Source organism: Sycon ciliatum, chromosome 3 (assembly GCF_964019385.1).
Source record: "Sycon ciliatum chromosome 3, ocSycCili1.1, whole genome shotgun sequence".
Taxonomy (NCBI): domain Eukaryota; kingdom Metazoa; phylum Porifera; class Calcarea; order Leucosolenida; family Sycettidae; genus Sycon; species Sycon ciliatum.
Genome location: NC_088645.1, coordinates 6,063,851 through 6,078,681, shown reverse-complemented (window position 1 = coordinate 6,078,681; position 14,831 = coordinate 6,063,851). Strand labels below are relative to the sequence as shown.

At 54.3% G+C, this 14,831-nt stretch overlaps 1 protein-coding gene across 1 annotated transcript; it reads right to left on the bottom strand.

Moving 5' to 3' along the window:
* Positions 1-899: 899 nt before the first annotated feature.
* On the bottom strand, positions 900-14,429 carry LOC135811263 (pneumococcal serine-rich repeat protein-like). Its single transcript, XM_065324473.1, has 4 exons — positions 13,438-14,429; positions 12,647-12,786; positions 2,756-10,875; positions 900-1,899 (listed from the first exon to the last, which is right to left on the bottom strand). Exons 1-3 carry the CDS (start codon positions 14,210-14,212, stop codon positions 2,779-2,781), a joined length of 9,012 nt encoding a protein of 3,003 aa, XP_065180545.1. The 5' UTR covers positions 14,213-14,429; the 3' UTR covers positions 900-1,899; positions 2,756-2,778.
* Between the last annotated feature and the right edge of the window lie 402 nt (positions 14,430-14,831).

Here is a 14,831-nt window from a genome sequence, read left to right as displayed (position 1 = left end):
CACACACACACACACACACACACACACACACACACACACACACACACACACACACACACACACACACACACACACACACACACACACACACACACACACACACACACACACACACACACACACACACACACACACACACACACACACACACACACACACACACACACACACACACACACACACACACACACACACACACACACACACACACACACACACACACACACACACACACACACACACACACACACACACACACACACACACACACACACACACACACACACACACACACACACACACACACACACACACACACACACACACACACACACACACACACACACACACACACACACACACACACACACACACACACACACACACACACACACACACACACACACACACACACACACACACACACACACACACACACACACACACACACACACACACACACACACACACACACACACACATCCACACCCACTCCCAACCACACTCACCCACACACACACTCCCACCCATATCCACACACAACCCCCCCCCCCCCCTCCTCCCACACACATACACGCAGCGCACCGCAGCGCAGCGCACAACAAGAAGAGAGTTCCCGGATGGCATACATATAGTATGGAGGCCCAGTGGCCGACTTGTGTGTAAATCGGAATCCGGAAAAAAACATGATCTTGTAGACAGTACAAAAGAGAGATACACTGTACCTGCAATGGACAGCAGTGAAAATAATCAAATCCAGTCGGTGGCCAATCAGTGTCTGAAGTGCCATGCTTGGGTGAGAATGGAGGTTGGATAAGATAAGCTTCTTGCGGACGGTAGCTCAATTTCAAGCCAAAAAATTGATATCTGGCTCAAGACAAAGGAACATGGTACAAAAAATTGATATCTGGCTCAAGACAAAGGAACATGGTACGCAACCAGCGCTTTAGAAGCAACAACAACAAGGGACTGCTAACCACCTACGCAAACGAAAAGTATGAGCGCGCACGTGTGCGTGTGTATGTGCGAGCACACGCGTGTGTGTGTATGTGCGTGCACGCGCGCGTGTGTGTGTGTGCGCATGTGATCAGTGTGCCCTGATATAGCTACAACAGCAAGGCGCCTCCCCAACGAGACAAAAATAGACTAAAAAGAGAAAGAAAGCCTAGAAATGCTGACAGCCACACTAAGTAGCTAATGGGTCAAAGCTAATACTCTAAATATGTATCCAAAAATAGAGAAGGAGAGATTCAGAGAAAGAGAGAGAGAGAGAGAGAGAGAGAGAGAGAGAGAGAGAGAGAGAGAGAGAGAGAGAGAGAGAGAAAGAGAGAGAGAGAGAAAGAGAGAGAGAGAGAGAGAGAGAGAATAGAAGAGAGAGAGAGAGAATACCGTAGTCTAAAAAGCAGCCAGCAGAATGACATAAAAAATATATAAAACGTATGGAAGAAACGAGACAGGAATGAAAGTGACTTGGAAATGTATCTGTTAAATCATGTAGGAGCTGTACTGGAGAAATAAAAGACAGAACAAGAGGACGGGCCGAGGCAGATACCCTGGTCCATGTGTGCTGAGCCTCACGAACAACAATGGGTGTGCTAGTACTAGTACACGGCGAGCTAACAGACAACATTACCACACACGCACACACAAATATATTAACACGCCGTTGCGGGGGCGGCGGCAAGAATTTCTACGGCTGTATCGCAATCAGACCAGCACGTCGGATGATGCAAGGACAAAGAACGCCACAGACACATCGCTGCACACAATGAACACACAAGCTAAGGACAACAAACGAACCAGCAACAATCCATACCAGTTGCAGTTGCAATCAAACCCGACAGGAGACGACTATGGAGCAGTGTGCACGCAGCAGAGCAAACCCGACACTATTGGTGGCTGTAGAGCAACACAATCAGACACACACACACACACACACAGAGAAAAGCAGTGCAGCTACACTTAGAGACGGCTGTGGCATGGGCACTTACGAGTAAAACTCAGCAGAACACATTTTTTACCTTTGTTTCTGCACAGTGCGCGACTTGCACCGTGCAAACACAACAAACGCCCAAATCTTAGAGGAAAACACTTCTAACTACTCTAGGGATTTATTGGAAAAGTGCTCTCCACCCTGAAGCTCGCGCTTTTCAAGTGTCAAGTCAGTCGGCGGAAAAGTGCGAGTGGTAAGAGAACTAGGGGTGTCAACGACGGGTAGTAGAGTACCCGTGCTACCCGTGATTAGAGCGGGTATTCGGGTAGCAGTTTGCTCCTGAGAACCTGACCAGGTAGTGGGAGTACGGTGTTTTCGCAACGGTGCATGGAAACAGCACAGCCATGTGCTTAGTACTGCTTACTATACACTTTCAATGCAGCGAAAGTGCACACTCACTGCACAAACTATGTCAAACAAATATCTAATAGGGTACCCGTGCTAGCCGGACAGAAATACGCGAACTCGTTACCCGACCAAACCCCTACCCGTTGCAGCCCTACTATTACTATTGACTGTATTGTGCACTCGTCAGGCAATGATAGGATCCCGTGCTTGCTTGCGTCTATTTCTTCCATTCAGCGGTTCCCTGCACCTACTGTACATGCTACAGTGCCATTTAGGTGACTGGTTTCTCTACCGAAATTACTGAAATTTAAATGACACCGAAAACAACGTGGTGTACAGTACTTGCCTGGGTTGTAACCCCCATTCTTCCCCCCCCCCCCCCCGCGCTCCCTGACAGACAGAACGAGTACTTACCAGGGTTGGGACAAGACTCTCCTTCAGACGATGGACACCATCATAACATTGTCACCGCGTACAAACAACTGCTTGGCGGTGCGACGGCGGAACGTCAGCTTGGAGCCGCGCATGTGCCACCAGCGCTCCGCAAACTTCTTTAGCCAAGCACTCGTGGGAAGTTCCAGTTCTTCGTCGTTACTGTCATTGCCAGTGCCATCGGTGGTGGTGGCAGACAAATCCACTGCTGCACTCCCGCCCGTCTTGGGCCGACGTACCGTCCGGTACTGGCTCGTGTCGAACGTGATTTCTGGCGGTGTGAATGCCTTCCGCCGCGGCTTCACTGCTTCAGTCGCTTGCGCTGCGGTGCGCGATGCTGCTGGCTTTGCCCGTGTATGGCCACTGGTTGCGTTGGTTGTTTGAGCGGATGTAGACACGGTGGCCGTCATTGCCGCCAGGGACAGTACTGATGACTGAGTGTTCGTTGAGCGGCCGACACCACCGGATAGCGCGTGTGCTGCTGGTGATGATTGTGGTGGTGGTGTGTGAGCCGACACTGCGCTAAGTCTGGTTGTATCGTGAGCGGTCAAAGTCGACGATTTTGCAGGATTGTCGGCAAGATGCGACGTGGTGGCGGCCCCAATACGCTGTGCACGTAGTGAGGTACCATACCTAGCGGTATCGCCTGTGTGTTGCTGACGACTACCATGTTGCTGGTGTGTTGAGGCGTCTGTGTGCTGGTGTGCGCGTAAAATAACAGGCGAATTGCCTTGCTGCTGCGGTGGCGACATTTCCATTTCAATGACCATCGTCTGAACACAGACATCGTCGCTTTCGGCCGCTTCCTGCGTGCCTAGCGAGGCACCATTGCGTGACGGAGAGTGCTGCTGTTGCTGTTGCTCGTGTCGTTGAGATGATAGCGATCGGCTGCGTTCTGACATAGCATTGTCATCTTGTGCAGTGTGATAATGATCCCGTGTAGTGATACTGCCTGCCACTACACTGCCAGTGCCAGCAGCAGCAGGATCTGCAGCACTGAGCGTAGTGCGAGCAGCACGCTGGCCATCGCCACGGCCATCTCGAGCATCACCGACTCCACCACCACCACCACCGCCACAGGACTGGACAGAAGCATCAGCAGTGCCAGAAATCGCAGAGCTGCCACTGGTTGGGTTGACAGAGCGACTGGTCTCAGCCGCCTTCTCCGCTTGCTCCTTGCTATGTGCGATGTCCGAGTCTGAGCCATCATCATCGTCATCATCATCAGTGTACTCACCTAGGTGTTTCAACAACGGATGACAGTGGCTGGTTGTCCCGACAACAGCACCAGTCGATGAGCGTTGTTTTTTATCTGCCCTCTTCGACACCGCAGTGGCATAGCTGGTGCTCAGTGATCGGCCTTGCTTGCGCTTCTCGCGTTGATCGGGTGACGAGGATGTTGGAGAGGTGGGATGCTTTCTCTTGCTCGGTATGGAGTGTACCGGCGGGTATTTAGACGAGTCAGTCGCGGCACGCTGACGAGAACTGGTAAGACCAGGAGGTGGGGGGCTGCCCGCGCGCTTGCTACCAGCGTGCGATGCTGACCGTGTGGGCGATCGTTGCCTAGGTGAGCGTTGCCTAGGCGACAATGATCTCTGATTGGGCGGTGAATGCTGGCGCTTTTCCTTGCGCTTGTCCTTACGCCGCTGCTTGCGCTGTTTCTTCGAATACTGACCACCACCACCAGCAGTGGTCGGGGCCAGTCGGTCATCCTCCACATAGCGCCCGCGACGTCCATCGTCAGAGCTCACTGATCTTGATCTGCCTCTATCCCGGTCCCCTCTGCCCCCGCCACTGCCACCACCACCCGTGCGTGTGGAGTAGTCGGCATCGTAGCGATCTCTCTTCGACCTGTCCTTGCTGCGGTGATAATCACTGGCGCCGCGAGATCGTTCGGCATCTCTATAGCGATCGTCGGCATAGTGATCGTCATAGCTACGCCCGCGGTCGTCACGCCGATCTCTGTCGTAGGACTTCTCACGTGCCGTCCTGGACGCAGACCCGTCCTTGTTGCTGCGCTCATGACCGTCCTTCGTGGCGCTGCTTCGGCTGGAGTAGCGATCGTCGTAGCGACGGTGATGGTCGTCGTACTTGTCATCGTGCCGACTGCCGCGCCGCTCGTAAGCACGCTCGCGTTCCCGACTGTCACGTCTACTGCCACCACCACCACCACCGCCACTGCCGTCTCGCCGTGACGATGATCGGGCAGCAGTGTCGCGATGAAAGGAGTCGCGTCTCGACGACTGGCTAGCGTCTCCGTGCCGTGACCCCCGACGGTCGTCGTCGCTGGAATAGTAACCCCCACCACCGCCGCCGCGTGATCCTATCGTTGACCGTGAATAGTCAGACTTACGGCGGCGAGAGTCCAGCGAATAGTCCGAGTCACCCGACGAGTAGTGACGCTGCTTGGACCTGGAAGACGACGCGGAATATTTCCGTTTCCCAGGCTGATCGGCGGTAGTGTTGGCAGCACGGTTCTGACTGCTGCTACTAGCCATTGCTGATGCAGCCATGCTCTTAAGATGTAACTGCTGTGGTCGCGTACGCTGATCGTCAGTGGACACCGACCGATGGCTGGCGCCACCATCGTTTGTAAGCGACGGAAACGACACGGGAATGTCCACTTGAAAGGACTCCTCCTCCGAGTAGCCGGCGATTAGAGACGTGGATGCAAGTGCACTGCCGCCGCCGCCAGCGGATGGAGTATCGGCATAGGCACGACACGACGCAGAGGCGCTGTTAGTGCCACTGCCATCTTCACACTCACCCGTTGTAGCTACGTCTACCACCGGGCTAGCTCCGTGTACCTTTGGTCCAGCGAGTGTGCGGTTCCGTGAGGTGACCTTGAACGGCAGGATGAGCGGCGAGCGTTTCGGCGACTGTCCCGCCGTGTTAGTGGTGGAGAGTAAGGCTGGAGATACGGAATGTCCAGGGCTGGCCAGCTGCTGCGGGCTTGCTGATGCACCCGTACTGGAGGCGGCAGAGGTGGTGGCGGGCAATACCATGGCTGCCGCTGCGAGTGTTGGTGTAGTGGTGGGGGCGTCAGAGAGTGCTGCAGACGCACCGGTGGCCAGTGTTGATGCATACAGCATGGCCTGCGGCTGATAGGCAGAGCTGGTGAAGACGGTGGCGGATATGAACGAGACGGGGTCTTTACGCGGCAGCTCATTATCACCAGCAGCAGCACCGGTCGCCAGCGGCGGACTGTCATGATCTGCCACTGGCTGCTCCCAGGCAAGCGCTGGCTTCGCCGGGGTGGAGCTGATGGAGGGAGACACAGCAACACCACCACTAGTCACAGTACCGGCGGCTGTGGTGATGGCAGCAGCTGAGGCAACAACTGGAGACGGTTGGGTGAAGACCGACGGAGATGATGTCCTCCTTGATGACGATGGCGGCGGCGAAGATTTCCTGGATGACGATGAAGGTACAAAGCGCTCTTCAGCAAAGCGGTGCAGGTCAGATAGGATTGGTTTAGGCTGCTGTACAGAGTCATCATCAGCAGCAGGGCCTATTGGCAAGGACATTGGAGTGCGAGCGCTTCTTTGCACGGGCGACACACTGGATGTGCGGCTGCTGCTATCCGACGACATGCTGCGGTCAAAGCGACTGCGAGACTCGCGCTGCTCCGACCCTGGCGGCGGCGGTTTGCACAGCGGCGGACTGGGACGAGAGGAGTCCGACTGTGACATTGGTCTGGATTGCAGGCGGTGGTGGTCGGGACTGGAGCGACGCGAGTGTGTATGACTGCTGCTCTCGTGCATATAGTCCTGCGAGGAGTGCGATCCACTTAAACCACCGGCTGCTGGATTGGCAGACGATGATGCTGACGGCATATCGTTGCCGCCGATGCTATTCGCACCGCGCCCCGCGATCACAGACCAGGGTGATTTAGCAGTGGCATTAGCAGCAGCACCGGTACCACTGGCGCCAACTGCACTAGAACTGCCACCATTCCAACACGTACGACGTCGCAGCGCCCCCGGAGAGCGTCCCCCGCCTCCCGAGTCGGAATCCGACGACGAGCTGGGTGAGAGGACGGGCGGGAAGACCTCGTCGCGATACGGCAAGTGTCGGATACGCCCGGTGGTCGGCGACTTGACGATCGGCGGCAGGATGATCTCCTTGGTGGAGGGCGGCGCGTACGACGGCCGTTCCGTGCTGGAAATGTCGCAGTACCGTGAGTAGCGAACGCCTGGGGATGTGTTCCCACTGGCCGTGGTGCTGCTGCTGGCTGCTACAGGCTTAGCTGCTGTTCCCGAAGATGATGAGTTGTTGTATGAAGATGTTCCAGCAGTGCGATTAGCAGCAGAGTACGTCTCATTGTTATCGTCGCTGTCCGTAATCTCTCCGTCACTGCTCGGCATGTCAGCAGCAGTGGTGGGCAGTGCGCTAACACCACCGCTAGGGTGATTGCTAGCGGTACTGCTGGACCGACTAGCTGCTGCTGGTGCTGGCATCGGCGCATCCACTTCGCTGCCACTGTCATCGGTGAGCTCTCCCGATGAGCTATCTTCCTGCGTGCAAGCAGCAGCTTTGTCACAGCTCGCTTTTCTTGTTGGCGTTGTGGCTGCCGGTGCTGTTGCTTCTTCGTCATCGGACCCGTCATTGTCAGAAGGGTCACTGCTGCTCTCTGAATCCGCCTCGCCGGCTGTGGAGCGCTTGCTGCGGCATTTCGTCCTGAAAGGAAAGCGGACGATGGATGCCGGCGGAGCTATGCTGTCATCACTGTCGCTGCTCAGTTTGGGAACAGAGCCGGAGCCAGGGGTAGAGGCAGAGGCAGTGTGGCGGTGGTGATGGCGGGGTGGTAAGACACGCGACGACTTGGGATCGCCTAGCCCCGGTATCTCATCTTCATTCTCCATGGGCGTTGACTGGAAGATATCTAAAGTAGCCTCTTCACCGGCCGGCTGCTCAGCTGCTGTTTCTTCCCTCTTTACAGTAACAGCATTGGTGGAAACGTCACTGCAGCTACTGCTACTGCTGCCGACGGTGGTAGCGAAAGTTGGTTCCGTTTTCACATGAACAGTATCACTCGGCGAGTCTTCCTTCTTGACACAGACATAACCTGGCGCGCTCACAGCGCCTGGTCGCGGCTGGCAAGGTGATTTCGGTGATGCTGCTGCTGCTGGTACCACCGCCGGCACTGCAACATTGTATGCAGGTGCACTCACTGGAGTTCGAGGTCTGCTGCTAGCAGTTAGTCTACTACTAACACTGTCACGATTGGCCGGTAAGCTCAGCGGATTGGGCACTGCGCTGCTGGCTTTCTTTGCCAGCTTTGCGGTGGCAGAATCATCCACATCGCTGCTCTCCGACCCAGCTAGGTCTGCCAGCATCGGCGGAACGAACGTACTCTCGCTGGTTGGGGCTCCGGGCGCCGATGATGAGGACGGTTCAGCTACTGTCACTGCAATGCTGGGTGTGCATTCCGAGTCTTGGGAAGGTGCTGGCTGCGCGAATACCGAGGAGGACGAGGGTGTTGCTGCTGCTGCTGTTCTGTCAGCGTTATCAGTAGAAGTAGGTACTGCTGCCTGTACTGTGTCATCGCAGGATTGCTTTTGCGCTGGTGTGGACGTAGCAACAGCAGCAGCATTGGCATCGCCATCGGCCGTAGCACTCTCCTCATCACAGATCTGTGCAAGGATACTCTGCAGAGACGGACGGAAAGTCACTTCATCTGTACCAGCATTAACAGAAGCAGTAGTAGCAGACGCAGGCGCACTGTTGCTAGAAGTAGATGCGGACTTCTTCGGCGTTGTTCGGACGCTTGAGGACCTTTGCCGCTGGCGATGGGAATGGGCGGCGGACGAAGACGCTTTTTCAGGGGTCACCTTCTTCGAGCCATCTTTCTTAGCAGAAGATGGTGTCGTAGTCGAGGGCCTGGAGGAAGCACTGCCGTGGGACGGTGTTGACGATGAAGACGTCGGCTTTACAGAAGACTTAGAGTGCCGGTCGCCCGACGACGATCGTTTATGCTTGGCTGTGGAGGTGCTTGAACTACTTCCGCCGTCACCACTACCTGCCTTGGCTCGTTTCGCGTAACGCACAGCGAAAGCGGGCACAATCAGCGATGGCGCTTCGCAAGACTCTTTCGGTGAACGCGGGTCCTTGAGAGATTCCGCGGCCTCGGGCAGGATCTTCTTTGGCTTTGGTTTGGGCCGACTGGATTTGCTGGCAGCGTTGCCACCACTGGCGCTACCTGTACTGGAGCGCTGTCCATCTTTACCCTTTGCGGACGATGGCTTAGTTGTTGATGATGACGAGCTAGTCCTCTGTCCCCCGCCGGAGCGGGGCTGGCTGGAAGATGACTTGGTGCCACTCGACTTCTCCTTGCCGTTGGGAGTGGTCATGCTAGACGACGAGGACGCTTTAGCTTTGTCCGTAGCCGCAGCGTCGGCAGTGCCGATGGAGGCCGACGCTGTCGTTGAGTTGTTAGACGTCTGGAGCATGGCATCCGACGGTGATTGTGTGCCAGGGGTCACGCTGGGTGTGTTGGAAGCTGAACTAGCGCCGGACGTGGGAGTGGACACGGCACTGGTAAGTGCCGGAGATACAGGTGTGCCGGTGGGCGACAGGTTCTGACCCAGGCGATTGCGGTACTTCTGGATGTCGATCTTCTTGCGCGGCTTCTTGACTTCGACCGGCGGTGCTTCCTTTTTCTCGCCACTGCCGTCAGCATCTGCAGCACCGCCCGCAGGAAACTGTAATCCAGTCATGGCTGCTGCGCCTGAGCTGTCCGCACTCTGGTTGGACGGCGACGATAACATTGGTGGTGGCTGGAACGGTGCCAGCGACTGCGGCAGAGGAGCCTCTTGCAGTGGCTGTTCGGCAGGTAATGGAGGTTGGGCAATGGTTGGTGTTGCTGGTGCCCTAGGCGTGACAGCAGTAGTCGAGGAGGTGGTGGACGTAGCGTTCTCAGTTTCCGTCGAAGATGGCCGGGTGCTGAACCGTGATGGCCGGGTTCGAGGTCGTCGCGCACCCCCGGTGTTCGGGGTCTCCACGCTACGCGGTGCAGTTGTCGTTGTCGTCGTCGTTGCTCCCGGTGGACCCAGCGCACCGGTGTTGGCTGCAGGCCGTGACGAGATAGCCCGGTCGCGCCGCAGCAGTGGTGTGTCCGTGCTAGCTAACACTCCACCCCCGCTGCCAGCGCCAGCGCCTGCGGGGACAGTTTGCACACGACTAAGTAGATGAGAGAGAATGGCCTGAGGTGTAACACTACCGACTTCTCCCGCCGCCGCTGCCGGCATCGCTGATGCCGATGTCGACCGTGTGTGACCAGACCCTGCAAAGCCATCCGTGTTTGTCGTAGCGCTTGCACCGGCAGCTTCACACCTCAATGGCAGTGGGCCCGGTATGCCTGCGAGGCCGCCAGCGACAGCAGGATTACCAGCAGCGGGAGGCAGTGTGTAATGATGGTGATGATGTAATCCTGGAATGGGATCAGCCGAGGGCCAGGATGGCACGGAACTCGCCTGTACAGCACTCGTTGCAGCACCGAACGTAGGCACAGCGGTGAAAGCATGCTGGTCGCGGGCGGTACTGGTCTTCCTGGCAACTACTCGCTCGTCTCCAGCTGTCAACGGCTGCGACTCGTTAGCAGACTCATTGTCAGTTCCGATGTCCATTGCCACCGCCTCTGTTTGCTCTTCCTGGGCTAGCAGCAAAGCTGTGGACTGCGCTTTCTCTTCAGCAGCCAGCATGGCGGCCTGTTCCTTTGCACGGCGCGTTAAGTGTTTGCTGCGAGCACGCTTCTTTTTCTCCGGCGCCGGCGCTGGAGTGGCGGACGATAGGCTTAACGACTCGGAGGATGGCAAGCCGACCTGGTCTGTGTTGCGTCGCAGCACGGGTTTCAGCGTCTTGGCAATGGCTGGCAATGTCTCAGACCGGGAGTCTTGCCTCTGCATGTGAGGTTTCTTGGCCTCACAGGCTAGGCCCTCGCAAGCAGACATGCCCCCGGAGTCTTCACCAGTCGAAGCGCTGGCCAAATCGTCCGAAGCAATCGGTAGGAATTTCCCGTGCCGACCGCGCTTGTTTGGAACGTCCGTCATAGCGACCTGCCATGGCAACAGACAGTACTCCTCGTACACGTCAACCAATATCTGAGTAGTACATAGATAAGCATACGTCCACACACACACGTGCACACACACATGCAAGCACACATATACATGCACACACATACACACAGGCAGACACACACACACAACACACACAAACAAACACACACACACACACAACACACACAAACAAACACACACACACACACACACACACACACACACACACACATGCACAAGCACACACACGCATGCACACACACATACAGCATGAGTCGGCGGATTCGCTTTAGCTAGTGCATCGCCGTGCCACGACTTTGCCGAAGCATCTCAAGATTCTCAACTGATGATGTCATCGCATAAGCTCTATAGGGATATTCCAGTGATACTCAGAGCTACACAAGGGACTCGGTCTACCTCTGAACAGAACACAGGTTCTGGTGTCAGGTAGTCAAAAGTCTCAATAATCAATATCCCTGTCAGCTTTGTGCCTTGTTGTTGCACTATCTGACTGTATATTATCTCGGTACCTTGGTGGACTGTTAGTCATAACTAGTAACTTATATGTCCTTTCTTTTCAACCCACCTGAACGTCCTCCGCTGAGTCTGCTATGTACTAAGCTGCGTCTCTGACATTGGGTACTCTGTGCAGCTTGGGGGATCAACGGATTTGTCCTTTCTTTTTACATAATAGATAATCTATTGGTTCAACATCCGGGTTCTATTGACAAGTACCGTAAAAGTCCGTAAATAAGTACGTATTTACTTTCGAATTTAGTGATCACACCCGTACTAACTTCCGGACGGATGCTGACTTTCGGGCACGAACTAACTTTCGGACCTGATTTGTGTGTAGTGGAGAAGTCATTTGCATGTCGATGTACATGCTACGTGCTGCATGCGCGAATCGTACCGGTACTTATTTCGGGCCGTATGTTTATCGGGCTTGACTTGACTTTAACAGACAGAGCCAAAAGAATGAAGGGGGTATTTCTTTCGGGCAGGTACTTATTTACGGACTTTTACGGTATTGGGAGGCTGCGCTTAGACAACACAGCCCTCATCTCTGCACACTAGCGTAACACTGCACCTAGCCAGACAATACAGCTGTATACTGCAACGTAACACAGTATCTAGGGACTCACTCACAGCCTGCCTGTATGAGTACCCCCGGGAGAAGGGACAGTTTGTGCTCCCGGTCGTGTGTGGTATAGACCACGGATTACACTAAAGATAAACATACGCGATTGAAACACACAGTGGCAGCCCTCAGTGGTACTCTGGAGTACTTGGCATTAGATAAGCCTTGTTTGGTTGAAAACACGCTGTTTGGTTGAGAGCATATTACAAGGCGGGGGACGCACTGTGCTTGAAAACAGTGCTCCTGACTACAACATCCACGCTAAAGACCTGGGCTCTGGCAACCGTGGAGGCTGTAGTCAGGAGCACTGTTTTCAAGCACAGTGCATCCCCCGCCTTGTAACATGCTCTCAACCAAACAACGTGTTTTCCGGAGTACTTGTACCATTGCATAAGTATCGCTTCAGAGGTGCTCCACAATCAAAACGCAGAGCAGTGTAGTTCCCCCGAGGGCTCACTGGTCCTTCACATACAGTGCACACTCTAGAGCCTTTTAGACATAATCTAAATTCAGGTGCCTGGTTTCTCTACTGAAATTACCGAAAATAATGTTCCAGTCGAAATAACCGTGTTATCCAGTATCAGCCATGTCAAATCACCTGTTATTGGTGGAGTGCAGCAAACATAGCACCAACCCATCGCCTATGAAAGCACTGGATTTTACCGCACGTACCATGTTCATATGCCGATCAAACGCTGTGATAAAACCCTCGCAGAAGCCGCGTGCACCGCGGAAGCGGCGGATGAGAACGCGAACTTTCCGTTTCTCTTGCACAGCCTTGGCGAGCAGAGCAAGTGGCCCGGAGATTTCCTCTGCACAGTAAGGTGAAGAGAGAGAGAGAGAGAGAGAGAGAGAGAGAGAGAGAGAGAGAGAGAGAGAGAGAGAGAGAGAGAGAGACAAAGAGAGAGAGAGAGAGAGAGAGAGAGAGAGAGAGAGAGACAAAGAGAGAGAGAGAGAGAGAGAGAGAGAGAGAGAGAGAGAGAGAGAGAGAGAGAGAGAGAGAGAGAGAGAGAGAGAGAGAGACAAAGAGAGAGAGAGACAAAGAGAGAGAGAGAGAGAGAGAGAGAGAGAGAGAGAGAGAGAGAGAGAGAGAGAGAGAGAGAGAGAGAGAGAGACAGACACACACACAAACATATTAGTACAGAGAGTACAAACTGTCCCGCTATCCTGGAGATTGACCTAATTATGACATAAACCACAGACCAGCTTTAAACAAACAGGTCTAAACGGTTTTCAAGGGGTGCCGCTAGAATGTTCATGGTGACAGGTAAACGTTGGCAAAGCATTTCGTGCTACATTGTATTCCAAAACAATGGAGGACCAGCTAGTAGTACACTGCTGGTGTGATGACCTGTGGCTGAATGGAAAGCTCATGGCGAGAGCATTATTAACAAAGCCAAACTCAGCTAGAGAAGACAGCGATTTTACAATGCTGTATTCGCATGTCTCTATCCCCGCCATACCTTTCATGCAGAAAGGCTCCAAGGTCTTCCGGTACTTGCTCACAACCCCGCCCCGATGTCTACCACCACTGCCAGTACCACCGGCAGTGCTTGCTGGGCCAGCCTTGTCAAACAGTTCTACGGAACTCCGCTTCACAATGCCGTCCGCATGAGCTGGTTCCGCACTCGCGTTCGCTAACGCCGACACGCCATCACTGCCACCGCCAAGCGTTTTGTTTCCTCTTGCTGTCCCGGTAGCGTCTGCAGTGCCAGAACCTGCACCTGCATCGCCAATATCCGCATCAGCCGACTCATCTCCACTGCCACTAGACGATGGCACCTTTGTGGTGTTCAGCCGCAGGAATCCCTTGCCCTTCACACGCTGTCCGCTGGGGGCTAGCGACGAGTCGTCAGCCTTGCCGCCTTGTACAGGCTGGCCGTCTTTAGTCACGGCCAAATCTGAGCCAGTGCCAGCAGTCTGGATGGATGCTTTACCTACAGCCGATCTGACAGCATTGTCAGCTACACTATGTTGCTCTCCAGTACTTGTGCTGGGAGAAGCGCAAACTTTAGCCTCACTGGCACTTTTTACACCCGCCGCCGGTCCTGTAGAATGTCCGGTAACACATGCTAAATACGACGACAAATTGTCCAGCGGTGGTACGTCGGGATGTGGCGGCTTCAGGTTCACGGCTTTCAGGGCACGCCGCGGGTTGAACTGCGGCGAGCTGAAATCCACAGTCGCATCGTACGGCTTTGCTGCAGTGAATCGACGACGGGCAGACGTGCGAGGCATAATCACCTCTGGTTTTATTCCATCACCAGCAAGACTAGGGACGCATCATCTGCTGACACCTCAAGGAAACTCTCAACCAACAAGCAGGTACCAACAGTAACAGACACTCAAATCTACTGGCTCTTTTTCTTCTTTGTCGCTCACAAATCGTTCATACTCTTTCTGGAAAACAACGGAATGTGTAGGGGTTGCAAGAGCTCGACAAGAGTAATCTTTCCAAAATGATGTCAACCACACCAACCATGCATGCTGCGTAGGCAGTATCTACTCCACGTACAGTACTTTTCGCGTTGGTACGAATTTTGCCGTACTGGAGTACAATCCAAATAAACCATTAATTTTTCGTAAGAAATTTCACTTTCGAAAACTTGAACAAATTCGGCTCCATTTTGGTTTCCATGGAGAGTCTCTTTTGGAAAACGTAACACTGGTTTCGCATCGAATTTGTATAAATCTGTAACTGAAATCGGAGGTTTGAGGTGTCCAGCCTGTGCATGTGAAGGAAGTTTTCAGCCGAACTGTTTCATCTTATGATTTATGATTTACAAGGGCTAACCCCAACGATTTGGGTGTGTGGTTGGCAATGTTCGGGACTTCCCCAACAAAATATGGCGCTGCC